Source organism: Accipiter gentilis, chromosome 16, assembly GCF_929443795.1.
Source record: "Accipiter gentilis chromosome 16, bAccGen1.1, whole genome shotgun sequence".
In the NCBI taxonomy this organism is placed as follows: Eukaryota; Metazoa; Chordata; class Aves; order Accipitriformes; family Accipitridae; genus Astur; species Astur gentilis.
The window spans coordinates 3266453-3286415 of NC_064895.1; the positions used below are offsets into that span (position 1 = coordinate 3266453).

Below are 19963 nucleotides of genomic sequence, written 5' to 3' on the forward strand. Positions count from 1 at the left end.
GAAGAAGTATTTCCCTTGACAAAAATGAAGTGGAAAATGCATATGAAGTTCATGAAAAAATTAAAAGACGAGTCACAACAGTAGAGGAGGATTATGTGGATGATGAACCTTCTCATGTAGATGTTTATTACACAAATGTTGCTGTAAATACTAGTGACTTGGATGTAGCAAAATACGAGATTTTATCTGATACAGGGGAATCCAGTATAGCACGTACAGGCTCGAATGAAATGGCATTTTCTGTTCAACAGCTTGAATTAGATAGTACTGTAAACTGTCCAAAAGCTTTCCCAGGGAGAAGTAAAGGTAATATCTGGACTACTGGAATCGAAGAAAACTTGGATAGAGTCTGCAATGGCCTGTTGTCTAACAAGGTAATTAAAACAAAAACAATAAAACCCAACCAAACAAACCCACATAGATTTGTGCAATAGTTGTAATGCAGCCTTAAAGATATTTGCTTAAAGCCTTCTTTAAGTTTTGTTGTTGTTGCAAAAATGTAAATTTTTTATTAATTCGGCAGTTGTGGTAATCGGTATCATTTGCGTAGCACGCATGGGGTGTCCAAAATAAGTGAGATGGTCAGTATAAAAAATGAATTGGAGGCAAATTCTGAGAGGGATGATGACTTCCAGCTGTGTGGGGCAGGGTTATTTATTGCCCAGCTGGTGCCTGTTACACCCGATGCGGAGTGCCTTGTCCTGCACCAGTGTTGGTGCTGGGTGTTTGTACGGAGTGTGGTTCCAGGCAATGCCATTCAAGGGCAGCTACAGCACGTGTTCAGCATGAGCAGCCTTACTCATCAAGGTATAAGCGACAGTATCAGATCGTTGTGGTTTCCACAGCAGGCAGATTAAAGGCTTGCCGCCTCTTCTGAAAGCTGCCTTTTGCGTTTGCGTGCCAGAAAGCAGATCTGACATTACGGTAGTATTTTACAAGTGCAGGATCTTGCAGTGCTTTGCAAGTGGTGGATGAGGTAAGAGAGTAAGAAGTGAAGCTTTGTAATAAGGAAAGGGTGTTTGTCGGGTCTGTAATTTTTTTCTTCCCACTCTGGTTGAAATCTGAGATACTTCAAGCTTTGTTGCTAAGTTGTTCTGGTAAACTTTGGCCTCAGCAATAATTGTAATTTATTTTAAGCTTCTCTCCGCAAAGAATGTGTGTGTTTTTAAAGGGCAGATTATGGACATCAGTCCTCTCTGTGGTAGGATGTTGTTCTCAAAAGATGAGGCTTTATGGCACATAAAAGAAGAATTTGTTACTGATTATGTGTGGAAATATTATTCTGCCTCCTCGCTACCCTACAGTCAAGAAAAACATGAGCGTTTTCCATTTTCTGGGAGCAGCCAGCTGGTTGCACACTCTCAGTTTTCACGTAACCACGGTCTTACAGTATTCAGGTTTTTCTTTCCGCAGGAACAAAAATCTTAGGGGTGCTTAATTTATTTTACCCCTCATGTTTTGTGTAGTTGCTCTAGCTTCTAGATTGACTTGTCAAGCTGGTGGAAGCGTGCTCAGCCACTTGAGGTCTGCTGCTTTAAAGGCAGTCACTTGTCAGACTGTGTTTGGTGCAAAAGGGGAGAGTCACTGGTGTGTTCACAGTGATCCCTGCTTTTCAGCACACTGAGAAAGGTTGCTTTGAATGCACTAAGTGTACACCAAAACTGTTACTGAATGCTGCTATAGAAATAGAACGATTTAGGGTCAAAAGTTGAGCATTCTTTAGCATTGTTTATTCATTGGTTATTTTTCACTGGCCTGTGTAATTAATTCAGGGTCTTCAGGCCATTTTGTGATCTCATTGACACTGGTGTCAGTGCAGCCTAATGGAGCTGAATACAAATGGAGATTACATTGCTGTTGCTAATGTTAATAATCTGGCTCTCAAAAAGTTTAAATACCTGAAAGAGTAAAATAAAGCAAACAGAAAACTGCTCAAACTGCTGTTTGGGTACGGTCAAAGCCTTGGCAATTTGCAAGAATATTCCTCTGAATGAAAACCCATTCTCCTGGGCATCCGCTGGGATACTGTTTCAGCAGCATCTGTAGTGCCTTCTCCTCGCTTGTTACCATTCTGTTCTCCTAAAAACTACCTTAAAATATCTTCTTCTTCAGTGCTTCTTTAACTTAAAACTTTTGCTTTTGTCCTAATTTGGAAAAAAATGCCCAGTTGTCTCTGTGTGTGTTTGTTTATTTGAGGACAATCTAACAATCCTTCTGGCCGTTTTTTGGTAGATTTTGTAGATCGATAATTAAGCAGAGAGATAAGTTTCTCTGGTCTTGAATTTTTTCCTCTATTAGAAGTTCTTTCTTTTTTCCTACACCCCTATCCCCCCACCCCCCCATCTTTCCCCCCTTCTCTCTCTCTCCCTTTCCTTCCTGTCTAAAACTACTCGTGGAAATGTAGATCATTTTCCCTCTATGGCATATTGCTTTTAGACTGTTTAGATTGAGTCTATTCTGTTTAGATTTTTTTTAATTGTTTTAGGAAGGTGCTGATGAGAAATGGTTTCCTTTCTTCTAGACAACAATTTTTCAGCAATTTTTTTTGTTGCATACTGTGATGTAAACACAAATGCAATTTATGTCGAAGATACAATGTTTCATGTGTGTCTGGGATTTCACCTGCAGGTATTTCAAAAAGAAGAAATTGAACCCCTGCAAGTAAAACAACAGGAGGTAAATTGGTTGGGTCAAGGCCTTATTCAAAGTGCTGCTAAAAGTACCAACATAGAAAATCTTGAACATGACCTTGAAGATGTCAACACACGATGGAAAACTCTTAATAAGAAGGTTATTATTTTGTATACTATTCTGCTTTGGTTGTGTTTTGCTTTTTGATATTTGCTTGCTGATGTCTTTCAAAATACAGGAAATTAAATATTCACTAGGAATATGAATTATATTACTTTACACAATCACTTTGTTGGTAATTCTGAGGATAAGATTTATATCGCTAGTAGCTAGAGGTATTACTGTCATTTATAAGGTTTTGTCAAGCTTTCTGTAGGTCTGTCCTGGATTTTTATTCAGTAAAGACTCCTCTAGGACTATGTGTTGCTTCCTGCTTAAGCAGAGCAGGTGAGTTTGTTAACTCACTCAAGGAGGTTGGAGTTGTGACACATCCATGGGAAAGGTAGCTATGTCATTTGTAGCCAGCCACTTTCAAGTAGTTCTTCAGTCTTTGTTCACACTTTTTTTCACTCTGTTGTATTCATTCATGAACACTGTTCCACCTGCACAGTGCACAGAGCAGTGATACAGCTCAGTTTTGGCATGTTTCCTTTGTAGCACCTTAAGGATTGTATTGCTTGAGATGTTGGAAGGTGCCACTGCTTTGGAAAACTGGCTGTAGATGTTTTTCTATGCTTTTGAAGACTCCTCTTCCAGCAGTAGCTGGTGTTGGAAAATAGAAAGGGTGAGAAGTAGAAACAGCGCTCATTTTGCTCTGCTCTGTGTTCCTGGAGGAGTGATGCAGCAGAACGACAGGCAGCTGTGGTTCACCTATTTGCATTCTCCTTTCCTATTTCTTTTTCGCTTTGAAGGGATTATTGTCCCTTATTAAGGGGCTGCTTTGGGTTCCTGGCATGGTCTTCCTATAAGGAAAATGAAGACCATCTGAAACACAAGCATCCTGTTAGTATACTTCATAGTACCGTAGCTATATAAAACAGGAGTATCTGTTGTAAGAAACTACTAGAGCAGTCTGATTTACTGGGAGGCAACCTCTTTATTGGATGTCTGTAGCCCCAAGACATCAATGCTAAATTGTGCCGTAGTGCTGTTATGAATAGCTATGAAAATGAGAGTATTTGTTAGTGATATTGCCAGATGTTCTACAGATTTTGGCTACTTATTTCACAGAAATAAAAAGAAAAGGTGAGTACAGTTTGATCCTCTACTTTTTTCAGGTTGCCCAGCGTGCTGCGCAATTGCAGGAGGCCCTCCTTCACTGTGGGAGATTTCAGGATGCTCTTGAATCTCTGCTTAGCTGGCTCATTGATACAGAAGACCTTGTGGCTAATCAGAAACCACCATCTGCTGAATTTAAAGTTGTGAAGGCCCAAATACAAGAACAGAAAGTAAGTGAAATGCGTTCAGAATACCTCTCCTTCCACTGGGTGAATAAGAACAAATTCCCAGTCTTTGGCAAAGCATAAAATCTGTTCAAGTGTTTATGTTACATTGAAGTGTGCTGAGGTGTTTAAAGCAGCCATCTGTTCGATACTCAAGAATCTGTTGAGGGTTGGGAGAAGTGCTTTTCTTCTGGGACATAAGACAGAGTAACGCTGTGCTATCTGAGCTCTGGTTAGAATTATTAACACTATCTGGAAGGGATTGTTAAAGGTCCATTGGAAGAAGAGAAAGCATAAAACCCAGTGTCTGGCCATTTGGAAAGTAGGAAATAAAAACTGGTAAATTTTCATTGTAATAATTCGAAGGTAGTATTGCGGAGTATGGACTTAAATACTTGGCTCTTGATCCTGATTGTGATCTGATTGTTGTTGGTAATTAGTTGGAATGCTGTTGGGAAGTGGCCTGTGCTAATGTAGAAGCGCTGTCAGTATTGCCAACTTTTGCAAATTGTCATAATGGTTATAGAAAAAAAGACCATAATGTATCTCATGAAACATACAGTCCGTGCAGTTGGACTGTGCGGCCCACTGGCACCCAGAGATTTAATATAAAGTTATGGTCAATACAGGTTGTCATGTTGGGGTATCTGCAGTGATGAAATGTTAATGTTTCCAAGGGCAGCTGGAGAATGGAGGAAAGGAGGATTTTAGACAGAGGTGGCTGTTCATGGAGAAATTAATTTACTCGACTAGATCAGTGAACTTGACTGTATCTCAAACAAGTGATGAGCCTATTATACAACAGTTTTTTATATCTATTTTCCTATCTCCTAATATATATCAGAATTATCTTTGTGTTGTCAAATCTAGAAGGGCATGCAGCTTTGTCAAAAATGTTCCTATAAAATGTATCGGATACTCTAAATAGCTTGTTACCCTCAGTGGTACTGAAAAGAACTTTTTCCTCTATATGTTCAGTCTTTAGCCTGCCACACATCTTTATCTGATAGAAACCAAGGCATGCATTTGGGCTTGCTGAAACTGTGCTGTTCATACCAAAACAATCAAGAAACTAAAAAGTGTGGCAGGGGTGGGGCGGGGGCCGGTGTCTCTTTGATTAGCATTATTCACACTTTAATCACAATATAGGCATTGTTTTTTCTTTTTTTTTTTTCCTTTAACACACTGTCAAGAACTCAAGCTCCTTCTGGTATTAGACTTGTGTTATTACAATGTTTCTTAATAACCTGGTGCCTGATTGCTTTCTTGTAGCTTCTCCAGAGGTTGCTGGATGACCGCAAGCCTACTGTTGAGGTAATCAAGCGTGAAGGGGAGAAGATTGCAGAGTCAGCAGAACCTGCTGATAGAGTGAAAATCTTGAAACAGTTGAGTTTTCTGGATAGTCGATGGAGTGCATTGCTCAGTAAAGCTGAAACAAGGTATTTGAAATTCTTTCATGGATTTGGAAAGTGTAGACATAGCATGTGATAGATGATTCAAAGCAGCATGTGGAACTCTGTAATGTGAAATCTAAGTATTATCATTCTTGTTATTACATTATTATGTCTTGATGTTGATATAATTGGCCCTTTAAAGGAAAAGTGGAGAGAAGCAACTTGAACGGACCAAAAGCTTTTTAAAAGTTTAGCCTAAGATGGTACAATCTGCTGGGATTAACTGCATATGTATCTTCTGAATATTCTATCTATTAGTTCATTAGAATGCAGGTTTCTTGATGCAAGAACCTGTTTTGCATAGAATCAAGTGCAAATTTTACACGTAACAAGTAATAATGAAGTTCCCTTGGAACTTCAAAATCCTGACATGCTGCTACAGAGAGGGGCCACTCAGCTTTTCTTCCCTTTTTCTGTTTGGTGTCATCCATATAATTAGTTTCTAAAACTTAGATCCTCATACTGTCAGTTGCTGATGTATTTATGCAACGTACTGAGCTCCCTTAGTTCTCAAGAAGAAAAAGGACCACCAAAGTATGTAGATAGAGTCTAGCAACACAGAAAAAAAACACTGTCTCTTAAAGGTATTGCAGTCCAATTCAAGTTCCAATTTAAAAAAAAAAAAAACCATACACTCAGTATCTGTGTATACACACACTTAGATTTATGAGTTGTTGTCAACATATAAAATACCAGGAAAGTTATGAACTGTAAAGTGTCTTTGAAGAAATCTGTGTTGAAAGGGTTGCTGAACGTGTTTTCTGGGTGGAGATTTCAAAAAGGACAGCCTTGTTCACAGTAGAGAGGAGTGTGCATAAGAGGTGGCCTGAAAAAGACATATAATTGAGAACAAGAAAGGACTTGGAAAGTTGAAGAAAAGGAATTTAAGTGAACAGTGAAGCCTTACAGTGAAGAACAAAGGGGTGTGTTGGGATTTGGGTGATTAGAGTAGCATTGAACTCATCTATGTTGTCTCCTACTCCCTCTGGTAGCCTCTCTTTAGTTTCTTTACTCTGAACCTCTTTTGTTACCTCATACTAATAATATGATTATTTAATTTGCAGAGTCAACCACTAAAAGACCATTATTTCCTTTTTTTTTTTTTAATTGAAGGAATCTGACTCATTAGCTGCGTAAATGTTAATGTCATATTTAATTTAATATTATTCTCCCAGTCTGGTGGTATTTAATTAAAAATCAAATTGCAACTTTTTCCAAGCCATCCGCTAGCTGCAAGCTTGTCTCCATTTTTCTTTGGACAGTCTCTAGAAATGAAGAGGAGATTTAAGGGTGGTTTTGAAAACTGTGTGGAGTACTTCACTGAGTGTTCTGTGTCTAAGTGTGTCAAGTGTACCTTGTTTATAAGCCTTGGGATACACGTATGAACATAGCTTTTATCTGGAATGAGATCCCCGCTTGAAAAACAATATTGTGATGTTTTTCATGTAGGGCAAATCTCTCTTAAAAGTCTGCTTGAATGAAATTTGTTCAACAGTGGCTGTAGAGAAGGCTCTTCCTGTAATCAAGAGCCTTCTCTGAAGTGTAATAATCTGAAACAGAAATGTTTTAGGTACTGCTTTTTTTATTTTGGAGGTCAAGTCTCTGAGCTTTATTAACATTGTCTCACTAACTTCATTGAGAGCTTTTATCCAGAACAAGAGAAGCAAAAGTGGAGCCAAATAGTTATGTTCACATCATTGAACAAATGTTTAAAGATATTTTACAATGCTGAGGAAGTATGACAACATGTTCTGGTTCAGTAAGGCCTTTGCCTAACTTTAAAACATGTATAATAGTCAAGGGAATGTAACTTCATGCTTAAAGACAGCTAGAAACTTGGGAACTATCCTAATTGGGTAGAAAAAATGTTTTGCTGAATTGACTGCTAGATTATTTTTAGCAAAAATTATATGAATAAGTTATATTCTTTTTATTTGCAAAACTTGCATATTAGCTAAAAGAGTTTCAAACAGCATCGGAGTTGTTTGGGGTTTTTTATTTTATTGTATTTTTACTTTACCTTGGTTTTCACTGAGTATCATGGATATATTTCTCTTTCATTTGGTGACTGGTTCGTACAATAAGACAACAATTTCTTTTTCTTTGCAAAGGATTCAAGGGGCTTTTTTTTTTTTTTTTTTTTTTACCTATTTCACACTTACTCCATCATAAAAAATAACCTTTCTCTTGCCGTGTTGATAGGAACCGTCAGTTGGAAGGCATCTCGGTGGTAGCACAGCAGTTCCATGAAGCTCTGGAGCCGCTGGTGGAGTGGCTGACCACCACAGAGAAGAGGCTTGCAAATGCAGAACCCATTGGAACGCAGGCCTCCAAACTGGAGCAGCAAATTTCTCAGCATAAAGTAAGATACAAACCACACACTTGCTTGTGTAATTCTTTTTAGATGGTTCTATAAACTACAACACAACTGGCAAAGGTGTTGCAGTATACCTGTGTTTTACCATAGTGAATTTTTTTTCTGTAATTTGAGTTTTATGTATTTATGTTGGCAATATGTCCTTTTTCGTTCAGTTTTTATTGAGTTCCACTTACATTACTCTTATGTTTTTCTGATTTTCTTTTCCATTATTCTTCATTATTTAAAAAAATATAGGCCCTAGAAGATGATGTCCTAGTTCACAATAAGAGTTTACATCAGGCCATTAGCACTGGTCAGTCTCTAAAGACTATGAGCTCCAGGGAAGATAAAGATATGGTGCAGGAAAAGCTAGATTCCTCTCAGGCCCGATACATTGAGATTCAAGAGAAGAGCAACAGCAGGTCTGAACTTCTTCAGCAAGCTTACAGCAATGCTCAGATTTTTGGGGAGGATGAAGTTGAATTGATGAACTGGCTGAATGAAATCCATGATAAACTGAGCAAATTGTCAGTCCAAGATTGCAACACAGAATTGCTTGAGAAACAGCACTCTGAACTACTGGTATTTTGATTTCTGTTCATTTATTATTTAATTCATTTAAAAATTTTATTTGTATTTCCATACTTCATTTATTTTTTCATTAATATATTTTGTTTAAAATGGCTATATGCTTATTCCAGACAAAAATTATATCATTTGTTATGTCTGTGCTAACACAAATGGCCTTTTCTCCTAGGATCTTCAGGAGGAGATTCTTCTTAGAAAACAAAATGTTGATTTGGCTATACAAAATGGCTTAGAGCTTCTCAAGCAAACAACAGGTGAGAGCTTATATAAAACTATTATTCATCAGGCTTTTCTTCTTGTACTTGTAAGTGCTTATCAGAAAATTAAAGTGGAACTTGTTAGTCCATATTTGCTGGTTAAAGCAGTTGTAGTTGTTCATTTTAATAAAGGTTTGAGGTCAAGGTAGGTTATGCTTTGAGGCCAATTTTACTATTAACGTAAGTGAGCAAAAGTCCCTTTTTTGCCTGTAGAGAATTTGGCCCTTGAATCTTTGATATTTTTTTTCAGTAGAAAATTATTTTAGTGAACCTCCATTCCATTCCTAATAGCAAGTTATGGACATTACTCATAATGGAGGGCTTTTTTGGCAGTGGATGCAGTCAATTCCCTGCAGGCATCCACAGATGAACAAGATACTAGACTACCTTTTACTGCAAGAGGAAAGCTTCGTCCACTGGAGCTAATATTGTGGGAAAAGTTGCATTACAGTTTTACATAATGTGTCTGTTCTGTAGATCAACATCTGTCTGGATTTTCCAGTACTTATGAAGTTCTTGAACTCTCTAAGACACACATATGGTTGGGGGTGGGGGGCTATCCTTTCTGTTCCAAACTTAGACATTATGTGTAGTCTCTAATGAAATCTGAATATATAGTAATAAATTTCAGTACCTTGTTTTTAATTTAGCCTTTTGAGTTCAGTTTCAAATGGATAGTAATAAGGGTGTACAGTGATGTCAAATATTACTGTAATTGAAAATCTAATTAGTATTTTGTTGATTTTTTTTCTCTTCACATTTTGAATAACACTTTTAAAATTTTATATTTTTTTTGGCCTTTAAGGGTGGATTGGTTTTTTTAGAACATTTGTGTTAAGTATTGCATCTAAGTCCTTACTTCCTAACAGTTTAGTTAAGCAGAAAAAAGTCAGAAGGAGAGATCCTGAGCTGAGGTAAATTTCATAGCTCTGTGGATTTTAGTGACAGTAGGATAATTTACAATGGTTGAGGATTGACCTTGTCATCTTGTTTGGGTTATTTTATATATTAAATACTGAGATTTCTGCAATAGGTGGGGTTTGGGATTTGGGTTTGGGGGGGGGGGGTGTGCTTTTAAATATTTGTGATCACAGGAAATAACATCCCTCTGATATTTTAGGTGATGAAGTTGTAATAATCCAAGATAAACTGGAAGGCATTAAAGCGAGATACAAAGACATTACAAGATTGAGTTCTGATGTATCCAAGACCTTAGAGCAGGCTCTGCAGCTTGCAGGTCAACTTCACTCAACTCACGAGGAGCTTTGCAAATGGCTTGACAAAGTGGAGATGGAGTTACTGTCATATGAAACTCAAATACCAAAGGGCGAAGAATTAAGCCAAGTACAAGAAAGACAAAAAGTAGGTTTTAGAACCTGTGAATTATTTATTGCTGTGTGATTCAGCTAGGTTTTGTGTTAACTTATATTTGGCATGAAGTTGCTTTGTGAATAACTAATTTTGGCATCAGATCGTTTGACTAAATGTAACAGTAGTTAAGAATCAAACTCACTTTCCAGAGTCATCTGTTATAATCACTTATGAAACTGGGCTGAGGTTTATTTTTAGCACAAGAGAAGAACAACATTTCCTTTTTATGCAAGCAGCTACCTAATCCTGGGAAAACTCTTCAGTTGTCAAACAAAGTTATTTTGGTTCTTTACAGGATTTTATCCATGTCACAACTAAAGTATAAAAGAGCCAGCATTTAAATATATATATATTACTAATCTTGTTTAACAATATTTATTTCAAAAGAAAAATTGTAGTATAAACTGGATGGTGGGGTTCGGGAGAAGCTAAAAAAAAAAAAAATATCTTTCTGTTAAATTTCTTGTATATATAAAAAGAATTAGCAGTGGGGACTTCTGTACAGGTAAAAACTCATTCCTGAAGCGTTGTGTGATGATTTGATTGGAATTTAATCCAGTCTTTGCTCATTTAATAAATCACTTGAATTTAACATATTTTGCTTTATGCATGCCTGATTTCACTTGCTGGTGATTTAGTTCCTTATGGAGTTGGAGGTTGCAAAGAATATCCGTTAGTTTTATTTTCTTTGGTTGCTTCATTAAGTACTAACAACTCTTACAAAATTACAAAGAATTTCAGACTGTCATACTGACTGAAGAAATATATTTAAGATATATTCTGTAGAAAATTCAAGAATCACCCACTTTACTGTCAAACAGTTGACAGTATCAAAAAGCTAATACAACTGAGTTGAAAATAAGTGTGCTAATTTATCCCTTTGGTTTGCATGGGAAACATTTCAGTTCCAGACTCATAGAGTAGTTGAAAGAATTAAAAAACTTCCCAGCTGTGTGTGTTCAGCTCATATGCTGGCATGTTTACGTCGAATGGCCTTTTTCAGGAGCTGAAAAAGGAAGCAAAGAACAACAAAGGCTTACTGGACACTCTGAATGAAATTGGTAGTGCCTTCCTGGAGCTGGTGCCATGGAGGGCCAGAGAGGGGCTCGACAAGATGATAACGGAGGACAACGAGCGTTACAGATTAGTGAGTGACACAATCTCTCAGAAGGTGGATGAGATTGATGCTGCCATCCTGAGATCCCAGCAGGTACTGAAAACTGTTCTTTGGGCCGTAAGAGTTGCTGGCCACACGTACCTGAGCATAAGATGTCCTTTAACAGTGTTGCCAAGAGTTTGTTGTGCTTGATCCACAAAAGGCCCTTTTTGAATGCAATGGGACTCCACTGTTAAGATATGAATCCCAGAACTCAGCTAATCTGTACAGTGTTGTAGTTGTCTGCCTTTTTGTTGACACAAACATCAGTCTTCTAGCTAAAATTGTTGACTAACCTGTGGCTCCTTAAATGGGAGTTCGGTTAAGTAAGAACTTGAATGGCCTATGTCTTTTGCAGGTCATGTTGTGTTAAATAAAATATGGTCCAGATCCCCAGCCAATTTTACTGGATGCAACACTGAAATCACTATGGTTGCCGCACCTTTTAGCATCAGCTGATTGTCTAGCTCCTCTGTACTTTACACAATTAAAAGCTGGATCATCTTGTTCAAGCTGTAGTGGAGGATTTAAATAACAATTGCTTTTATTCATATCCACAATGCTTTTCTTCTTGGGGCTCAAAAATTGACTTATTTAATAGGTGGAGGTTTCTATACATGCACAGAGGTGTGTGTGTATATATATATGCATACACTTTGAGAACTGGCACTCTGATTTCATCACTAAAAAGTCCCATATTTAAGCTTGCTTGTAAATACATCGGGGAGACACAATTTTCCAGTGTCTGCCTACAGTTCAGGCATAAAAATATTGGTGGAGATTTTTGTTTCTGCTAATAGTTGCCATAAACAGTTTTAACAGGACAAGGAGAAAGCATGTGTGATACTTTCAAAGTTTGCTGCAAGCCAACTAAAAGAGGCTGACAAGTAACTCAGACCTCCTTGGAACCGAGGTTAAAAATAACGTCATGTTTCTTTTTAAAGGGTTTGCTATGAATATTACCTTGTCTCATTAACCAAATACTCAAAAATGAAGGGTGATTTTTTTTATTTTTTTTTTAGTGAGTGATAAGGTGAGATAGGAGAGTATTTGTTGGCTCTGCAACTTTTCTGAATTCTGTGAGTATGTTGTGTCCTGTAGCACAAGTTCAGCAGATTCAGGTCCAGGCATGAAAGGTCCAGAGCTGCTGCTCCACTAGCCTATGTTGCGACGGCATGTTGCACATGACTCCTGCATACCCCTAACCTCCACTTCAGCCCAATTCACATCACCACGATACACACCTATACACTATATTCTATGATAAGTATCAAGTGGTGTAACACATTTCCAGTGAAGGATAAGCTACTTTCCATTTAGGTCAGAGAAGAACCATGCAAAATAAAAAATATTTTTGGAGACGCTAGTGGTCTGTAAGCTTGCCCTGTGGCAACTTGTTCAAGTGCCTGTACTGTTAAAAGGTTTTGGGTGGAGGACAAAGCCACTAAGAACATGATGGTTTGATGGGGTTCGTGCTAGATGTTACTGGGCCAAGGTGAGAAATGCAGTAAGCGGTATGAATGGGTAAGCATATTGTTTCATTTGTGAATGGAAGCTGGACGGCTCAATAAACTAATGCAATGTTCTGGTTTTTAACTACCTGGGCAAAATGCTCCCCCATGGATAGAATTATCCTAGAGATAAATTTAGCTACATGTTTTAATCTTCATTTCTCAATACTGAAGGCATTGGTTGGTGTCTTACCCTAGTGAAGGAGTGCTACATAGAAACAGAAGGTCAGATTCTACTTTTGGCTTACTTGTTCTTCACTCTAAAGTATCCACAGAGAGTGCTTTAGAAAGCATTCACAGAGCAAATCACAATGTCATCATATTCGGAAGTCAGTCATTCTCGGTTACAAGAAAAAGTACCACAATGAACTATGCTTGGTTAAACTGGGTGGGGATGAAATAGATGATTTTATAGTGACTCAAGTGAAGTTCAGGGCTCAATAAATAACTGTTATGCTCAATGAGAAGAAAATCCTTCAAATTTTGGATGCAGAGAGTACCAATTTGTGCTTTTTATTTTTTAATGTTATATTTGAGCATCACAAATTGGAAATCCTATACCCTCAGCAAACAGAGTTTAGAATCCTGTCCTTCCTTGATGCTGTGTAACCTAGAAGTTTCACTGCCATGCCTTGATTTTGTTATTTCCGTTAAATATTTGCTCAATATTACATAAATACCCATGGTTATTTGGTATCAGGAAGTCACATTTCAGTTAATTTGTACATCCAACACAGTTGAAATCACCTGCTTCATTTCCTTCATTTGGATCATAAATAGATGGGCTTCTGAAGAGCTTGGTTGTGAACTGCAGTTTCTAAAGCCAGGGTTTAACTACCACTGGTGCATGTGCTTCATGCTAATGTTTTACAGTACCGATTGTTTCAGAACATACCTTTCTATTAGGAAGTCACAATATTTAGGACAAAACTTACTTTCTCTTACTCTAAATGAGAAATGATATATAGTGAAAAAGAATGTTTATGCTCTTTTTCATGTAACAGATATAAAGGCTGAAAAAGTTTGACTAAGAATGAAATCTCAGAACTGCTTCTTTTGTTTTTGTGTGACTCATGATTAAGCACGAAGACAAGACTCATTTAGTGTGGCTAAACTGAACTCCAGCTACGTTACAGGGCTGTCATGGTCTACAAGCACAAAGGCACAGACCAGCAGATTTAAAAGATGAGGGACTGAGAGTGGTCAGAAAAAGACTTCTGAGGAAAGTGTGGGTATCAACAACACAAGTAGGAGGTTCTGACCTAAAATGTCCCGATAGACTTTCACAATAACTCAGAGCCATATTAATGTTCAGCTACTTGCAGTGGAGGTCAGAGTTTTAAATAAATAAGTTCTTAGTAGTTTTTATGGTGACCATTTTGTGCATCTGATCATCTCATCTAATATTTTCTGTGGCTCAAGCTCAAAGCTGCCCATGTTGTGAGTACTGCAATGTGTGTGTACTGATACATTCCTATAAGCTTGAGCTGAAGAAGGAATATGACTTTTTTTTTAAATTTGGTCTTATATTAGATCCCCATGTACTTCTTTTCAGGATCTTATGGTCTCCTTCACAAAGTAGTAGGAAATAGATCCTTTAAATACTCTCATTACTTTAGTGCTTTGAGGTAATTTCTGAAACATTTAAGTGTTGACTATTGGTAGTCAGAAGTTAATCTTTTAGGAAAAGGACTGGCTGCACCCAAATGCCCCAGAGAATTTTTGCATTTAATCCAAGGTCTAGTTTCGGATGAAATCCTGTCTTCTCTGAATTCAGTGAGGTTTTTCCACTGATTTAGTTGAATTGTGATTGGTTTGCCTTTGTCATTTAATACCAAAGCAGCTCTTAATCTTAAAAGGATAACATCAAACAACTACTTTTTTAGGATAATTGCAACACTAGCAGTAATAATAAACATAGAGATGGAAGAGACATGAAAGTAGAATAAAATGAAAATAAACAGTCTAGTTAAAATTCTGGACTTAATGACACTTTATTTTCTTAAGTCTGTTAGAGAGCTGTAGGCTTCAGAAAAATGTATTTGCTTCTGTTGCTTTGTCACGCTTATGAATTAATCTGCTTGTATTACAATCCCTCAGAACCATTTTGGGCTTTGTATTTCATTTATATAAAAACCTCATATGGAAAGTGAGCCGCTATCTTTCTAACAGTTCAAAAGTATGCTTCTTAATCTTCTTCAGAATTTTTCAAACAGTCATTCTAATTTCATGTCTATAGAACCGCTGAACTAATTCATGTCTCCCTCATTTAGTTTGATCAGGCAGCTGATGCTGAATTTGCCTGGATTGCAGAAACAGAAAAGAAACTGATGTCTCTAGGTGATATTAGGCTTGAGCAAGACCAGACCACAGCTCAGCTACAAGTTCAAAAGGTAAAAGAAATGCATTTCCAACTGTCATGTTAATTATTGGCCGGCACACTCTCAATTTAGAAAATGTACTGGCATGATTTAATTTTCAGTCCATCATAATGCACTTCAAAAATAGTTATTGGTCCATGTACTCTGGGTTTTTTTGCTGACCAATTTTTATTGTGTTTTAAGGCTTTTACCATGGAGATTTTGAGGCACAAAGATACTATAGATGAACTTGTTAAATCTGGGGATAAGATTATGAACACATGCACCGAAGAAGAGAAAGAGACCATGAAGGTAAAGTTCCTTAAATTGCAGCTACAGCAGTAGATATGCAGACAATATATAAGTAGAAGGATTCCTATGGTGTTGTCTTTTAAATACTAATGAAAAAGCATTAATTACAGCCACTTCTAGTCAGAGGATTGTAATGCTAGAAGAAATGCTGTTGCGTATCACTCTCCTTCCTTCAGGACGTTCAAAGAGCAAACACTACTTGTTTCATTGCCTGACACTAATTTGGAGCCCCATTTATCATCTTTATCCACAGTAAATAGTATTTTAGCCAACAGATGGTTGAGTGAACAGGTATTAGTCATCTGGGATGGTGTGTGTGGAATCTGGCTGTTTATCTTCCCCAGTTCTCTTGGGTCAGTGGTGCTCTGGGCATGTGTGCTGGATTCCATGGCTGTGCACCTCAGTGTGAATCTTTCATTTCTGCCGATTTCAATGTAGACCTTGCTTGCCAATTATTCCATTTTGTTGACTAACACAGCCCATGAAAGGCATTCTTATGCCTTTGTTTATTACACACACACAGCCTGATGTTAGAGCTGTATATATATATATATAGACAGATTTTTGATGCTGGTATTTAAGAATGGGTTAGTTGGGGTTTTTTTGCTAAATTACAGTGAGGCTGGATATGTTGTGTAAATTTAGTCCTTCCAATAACCACCCTCCTTCAACAACAATACTTCACTAATTGTGCTCTGCTGCAGGATCTCTGAATAAATTTGATTTGGTCTTAAGTGAATTTAAAATAGATTAGATGTTCTGTCTATGAAACTGTAGTCATAAGGGAGAGCAGTTTTATGTGAGCCTCTATTAAATATTTGTATTTGTCAAAAATACTGTATATCTGTGTGTTGGGCTACGTTTTGTCCTTTGGATAGCATCTCTATACTTACTTACATGCAAGACATAACAAACGAAAGGATAGCTTGTTCTGCCAAAGAAGATTTTTTACTTCACATTCAGTGGCTTGCTTATACGTCTAGTTTTTCCAAGGCTAGCATTTATGTGCATTGTTGCATATAATATTTCATAAAAATGATAACATGGGCAGTCTTCCACAGGAAAAATGTATAGCTGGTTGATGCTTTCTTCTGTTATCACAAGCCCAAATACAGTAGATTTTGTAATGTTTAAACCTTGTAATTCTATCATATTATTAATCGTAAAATATCCTCATTAATTAATGTATGCTAACATGGAAAATAATGTTTTGCGGTTTCTGTTGCAAGTTTGTAAGCTACAAGCACAGCAGTATACCCTCTTCTCTTGCCAGATTAAAAAAAAAAAAAAAAAAAAAAAGTCTTTTATGTATTGTTCATGATGCTTTGATTCAGAAATGCTGTGGAAAACTTAGTTTCTGCCAACTGTCCCTGAAGATAAGTGTCTTCAGTAAGGAAGTGGGGCTAAGATCTGCAGTCAAATAATTTGCAGCTTGACTGGAAGCCCTATGAATAAAGAGTTATTTGTAAATATCAGTATTTGGAAGCCCTATGGATAAAGTGTTATTTGTAAATATCAATGTCATTAAATATACTATAATTACTTTGAAAGTACTCTGCCAAATTCTGATCTCCCACAATATTGATTCTGTCTACCTTAAACACTGATACTGTAGAAACATTAGCAAAACTAAAATTTGGTTCACTGTGGTTTAGTGCTATAATTATCAAAGATTGGTTAGAAATTAAGGTAATAGACATGTGGAAAAACATGCATTGTGATTTTTTGTTAATATTATTTTACAGAAAAAAATGGAAAGCCTCTTACAGAAATATGATGCAGTTTGTCAAATGAACTCTGAGAGAAACCTCCAGCTGGAACGGGCTCAGTCTCTGGTTAACCAGTTCTGGGAGACTTATGAAGAGTTTTGGCCATGGTTAACTGAAACAGAAACAGTCATCTCTCAGCTTCCTGCGCCAGCCCTTGAATATGAAACTTTAAAGCAACAGCAAGAAGAGCATAGGGTAAGCATTTTGCCAGTTTTGAAAAACAAAGTGTCAAAAGCCAAAGTAGTATTCTGCTTAGAACTGTGGGGTACTCTGCTAAATGCTGAAAACCCAGACAGTTATGCTTCTGTTGAAAAAAGAATTATTTAAAATAATAATACAAAATAAATACATTTTCAATCATGCCTCTACTGTTTCCCAAACCGTGCATGCAAACAAGATTCTCTGGGGAAGGCAGCAAACAATGTATAAGCATAAAAGAGAACTAAAGGGAAAAAAAGTTGCCATTGTAGTGAGAGAACTGAGCACACAAAAGTTAATAGTTAAGAAGTATATGTAAAAGTACACATTAATGTCAGTATTAGAACAAACAAACCCATAAACAGAAAGAACAGACATGGGATATTGTAGCAAGAAACAAAAGAAGGTGTAACACAACTATCTAAAGAACTGGAGTACCTGCTGTCACCATTCTGAAAGTGAAATACTGCCTTTGTGTATAGTCTGTATACAAATATACACATATGTTGATCTTATGTACGTGTAAAAAAATTGGCTTTTGTTTTGTTGGTATCATTGGAACTAAACTTAGCTGAGCCAGGAAGATGGACAATTAGAGGGCCAAGAATTGATTGCTTGGGTTCTAGCCAATCCCATAATCATTTCTCATGTCAAGTACGTTTGTCATGTAATAATTAAAAGAAATAATTGTTTACCATAACATCACAAAATAGAGGCAACAGTGTTGTAGGCTGGCCACCATATGGGGTTTCTTCAGATGGAGGAATAATAAGTAGGGATAAAAATTAGTATGTTTCATATATGGCTACTAGTATCACATGGAATCAGATGTAACTCACCAAGGTTAAAAACCTGCATGTTTTGGCACATGCAAAAAGCCTGTATGGGTACTGGAGATACCCGTCTCTCCCTACTGAACATAGAGTAACTAGGTTTTTTTATTTGAGCTGCCTCAATAAAGTGATTCAAGTTAGATGGGATGAACCCTAGCTTCAAAGTCTTGTTTACTGTGAGACCACTTAATGAAGATGCACCACTCTTATGTACTGATCAACACTGGGTTCACTCATTTGTCTCCCTATTATGTCCACAATGAACAAACATGCTCTGTTAAGACCAGCTATATAACATGAGCTTTACAAACTGTCTTGATTAGTCACCATGAACCAAATCATGCTTGCTTTACTTGCAGGATTGTTCCTCATCTACTTTAATTACTCTGCTTGCATGAGAGGCCCTTCAGATGAGCTTCTGGTTTTGCATTTTCCCTGGGCTATGCCATTAGCTGAGATTTGTTTGTTAAGTAGAAGATTAATGTCAGGCAATTTTAACATGTAATCTGATGTGAAATACTTGTTTACTGGAATTGTTTATCCAGTAGATCATGGAGAAGACCAAATCATTTGTTGTTCTATTAAATAATTAAAAAAAAGGTTCTGAATGTGAATTGAAAACAGTTTTCTATATTCACTTTACATTTCTGTTCTGATGTATTTACTGATGACTGTCTTTGTTCCAAGTCATGGAATTCATAGAGTTGATTCCGTGTGAGTAACATGCAGTCAATTTGGTTTGAACTGAGCTGTGGGCAGAGTACTAGCATAAGGTTTGGATGCAGAAACGCACACGCATGTGGCCTTGTGTCAAATAATCTATTCGTGCACAAAAGTAAAGCACACAAAATTATTTTCTAAAAGCTTTCAGTCTGTTCTTAGTTTCACCTTGTCCTCCTCTCCGCTAATAAATGTTGTTTTTTCTTGTTGCAAGGTATACGAATTGAGTTACATTCTCAGTAAGTAGCTAGAATCGGGGGGGGGGGGGGGGTATTTTCATTGCTATTTTGTCATCAGGGGACTGTGGAAAGTCATGGTCACTGTCTTTTCAATCTTCTCAACCTCTCCTCTTGTGGGAAGGAGCAAGTAAGCAAGCCAGTGTCAAGATTTCTTTTTAAGGGAAAGACCTTAGTGGAAGAGAAGAGGATTTATTTACACTGAGACTGATACAGGCCCTTTTCTATGTCTTCATTAATGTAAACAAACTCTGAACTGGGAGGAACAGAATATGTGCCTCTCATGTGCTTGCACAGGGGCTATGGGATAGAAACACGTGGAGTTCACAGCACCAAGAGGGACAGTGCCTCACCAGATGGTGAGATTTTTCTGAAAAGGGAGGGATGAGCTGAGAAAATAAATAAAACCGGATGGAAGGATCAGGCTACTCCCACAAAAAAACTTTCCCTTTTGTCAGATCTATGGGCGCAAGTAAACTAAACCAAAATCCTTTGGCAAGTTGGAAGACACCTTGTGACCTTTCACTTCCACAAGCCTCTGCAGAGTCTTCTGCACAGTTTGACTTACTTTGGGGAGTGGATGATGAGAGGGAGTAGGCAGCTGAGGTGAAATTTAATTTACTTGCTAATTACTTGTTAAACTTTGTGTCAGTTAAGTAATAGTGCTGTTGTTAAGACAGAGGGGTCTTGTGGCCAGAGGGGAGACGGCAAAACTAGGTTGGTAGGTCTCTACTGATCAGTCTTCCTTGTCCTTTTCACAGACTTC

At 37.3% G+C, this 19963-nt stretch overlaps 1 protein-coding gene across 17 annotated transcripts in view; it reads left to right on the forward strand.

Moving 5' to 3' along the window:
* Positions 1 to 19963, forward strand: part of DST (dystonin) — a 309801-nt gene that overhangs the window by 239072 nt on the left and 50766 nt on the right. For 13 of the 17 annotated variants that reach the window (XM_049819450.1, XM_049819456.1, XM_049819454.1 and 10 more), the window contains 11 exons: positions 2629 to 2790; positions 3909 to 4079; positions 5346 to 5512; positions 7730 to 7889; positions 8142 to 8468; positions 8644 to 8728; positions 9852 to 10093; positions 11106 to 11312; positions 15043 to 15162; positions 15334 to 15441; positions 17187 to 17405. In XM_049819450.1, coding sequence (XP_049675407.1) covers positions 2629 to 2790; positions 3909 to 4079; positions 5346 to 5512; positions 7730 to 7889; positions 8142 to 8468; positions 8644 to 8728; positions 9852 to 10093; positions 11106 to 11312; positions 15043 to 15162; positions 15334 to 15441; positions 17187 to 17405 — 1968 coding nt within the window. The remainder of the gene's footprint in view (positions 1 to 2628; positions 2791 to 3908; positions 4080 to 5345; positions 5513 to 7729; positions 7890 to 8141; positions 8469 to 8643; positions 8729 to 9851; positions 10094 to 11105; positions 11313 to 15042; positions 15163 to 15333; positions 15442 to 17186; positions 17406 to 19963) is intronic. The other 4 variants (XM_049819459.1, XM_049819460.1, XM_049819468.1 and 1 more) reach the window with 1 other exon arrangement.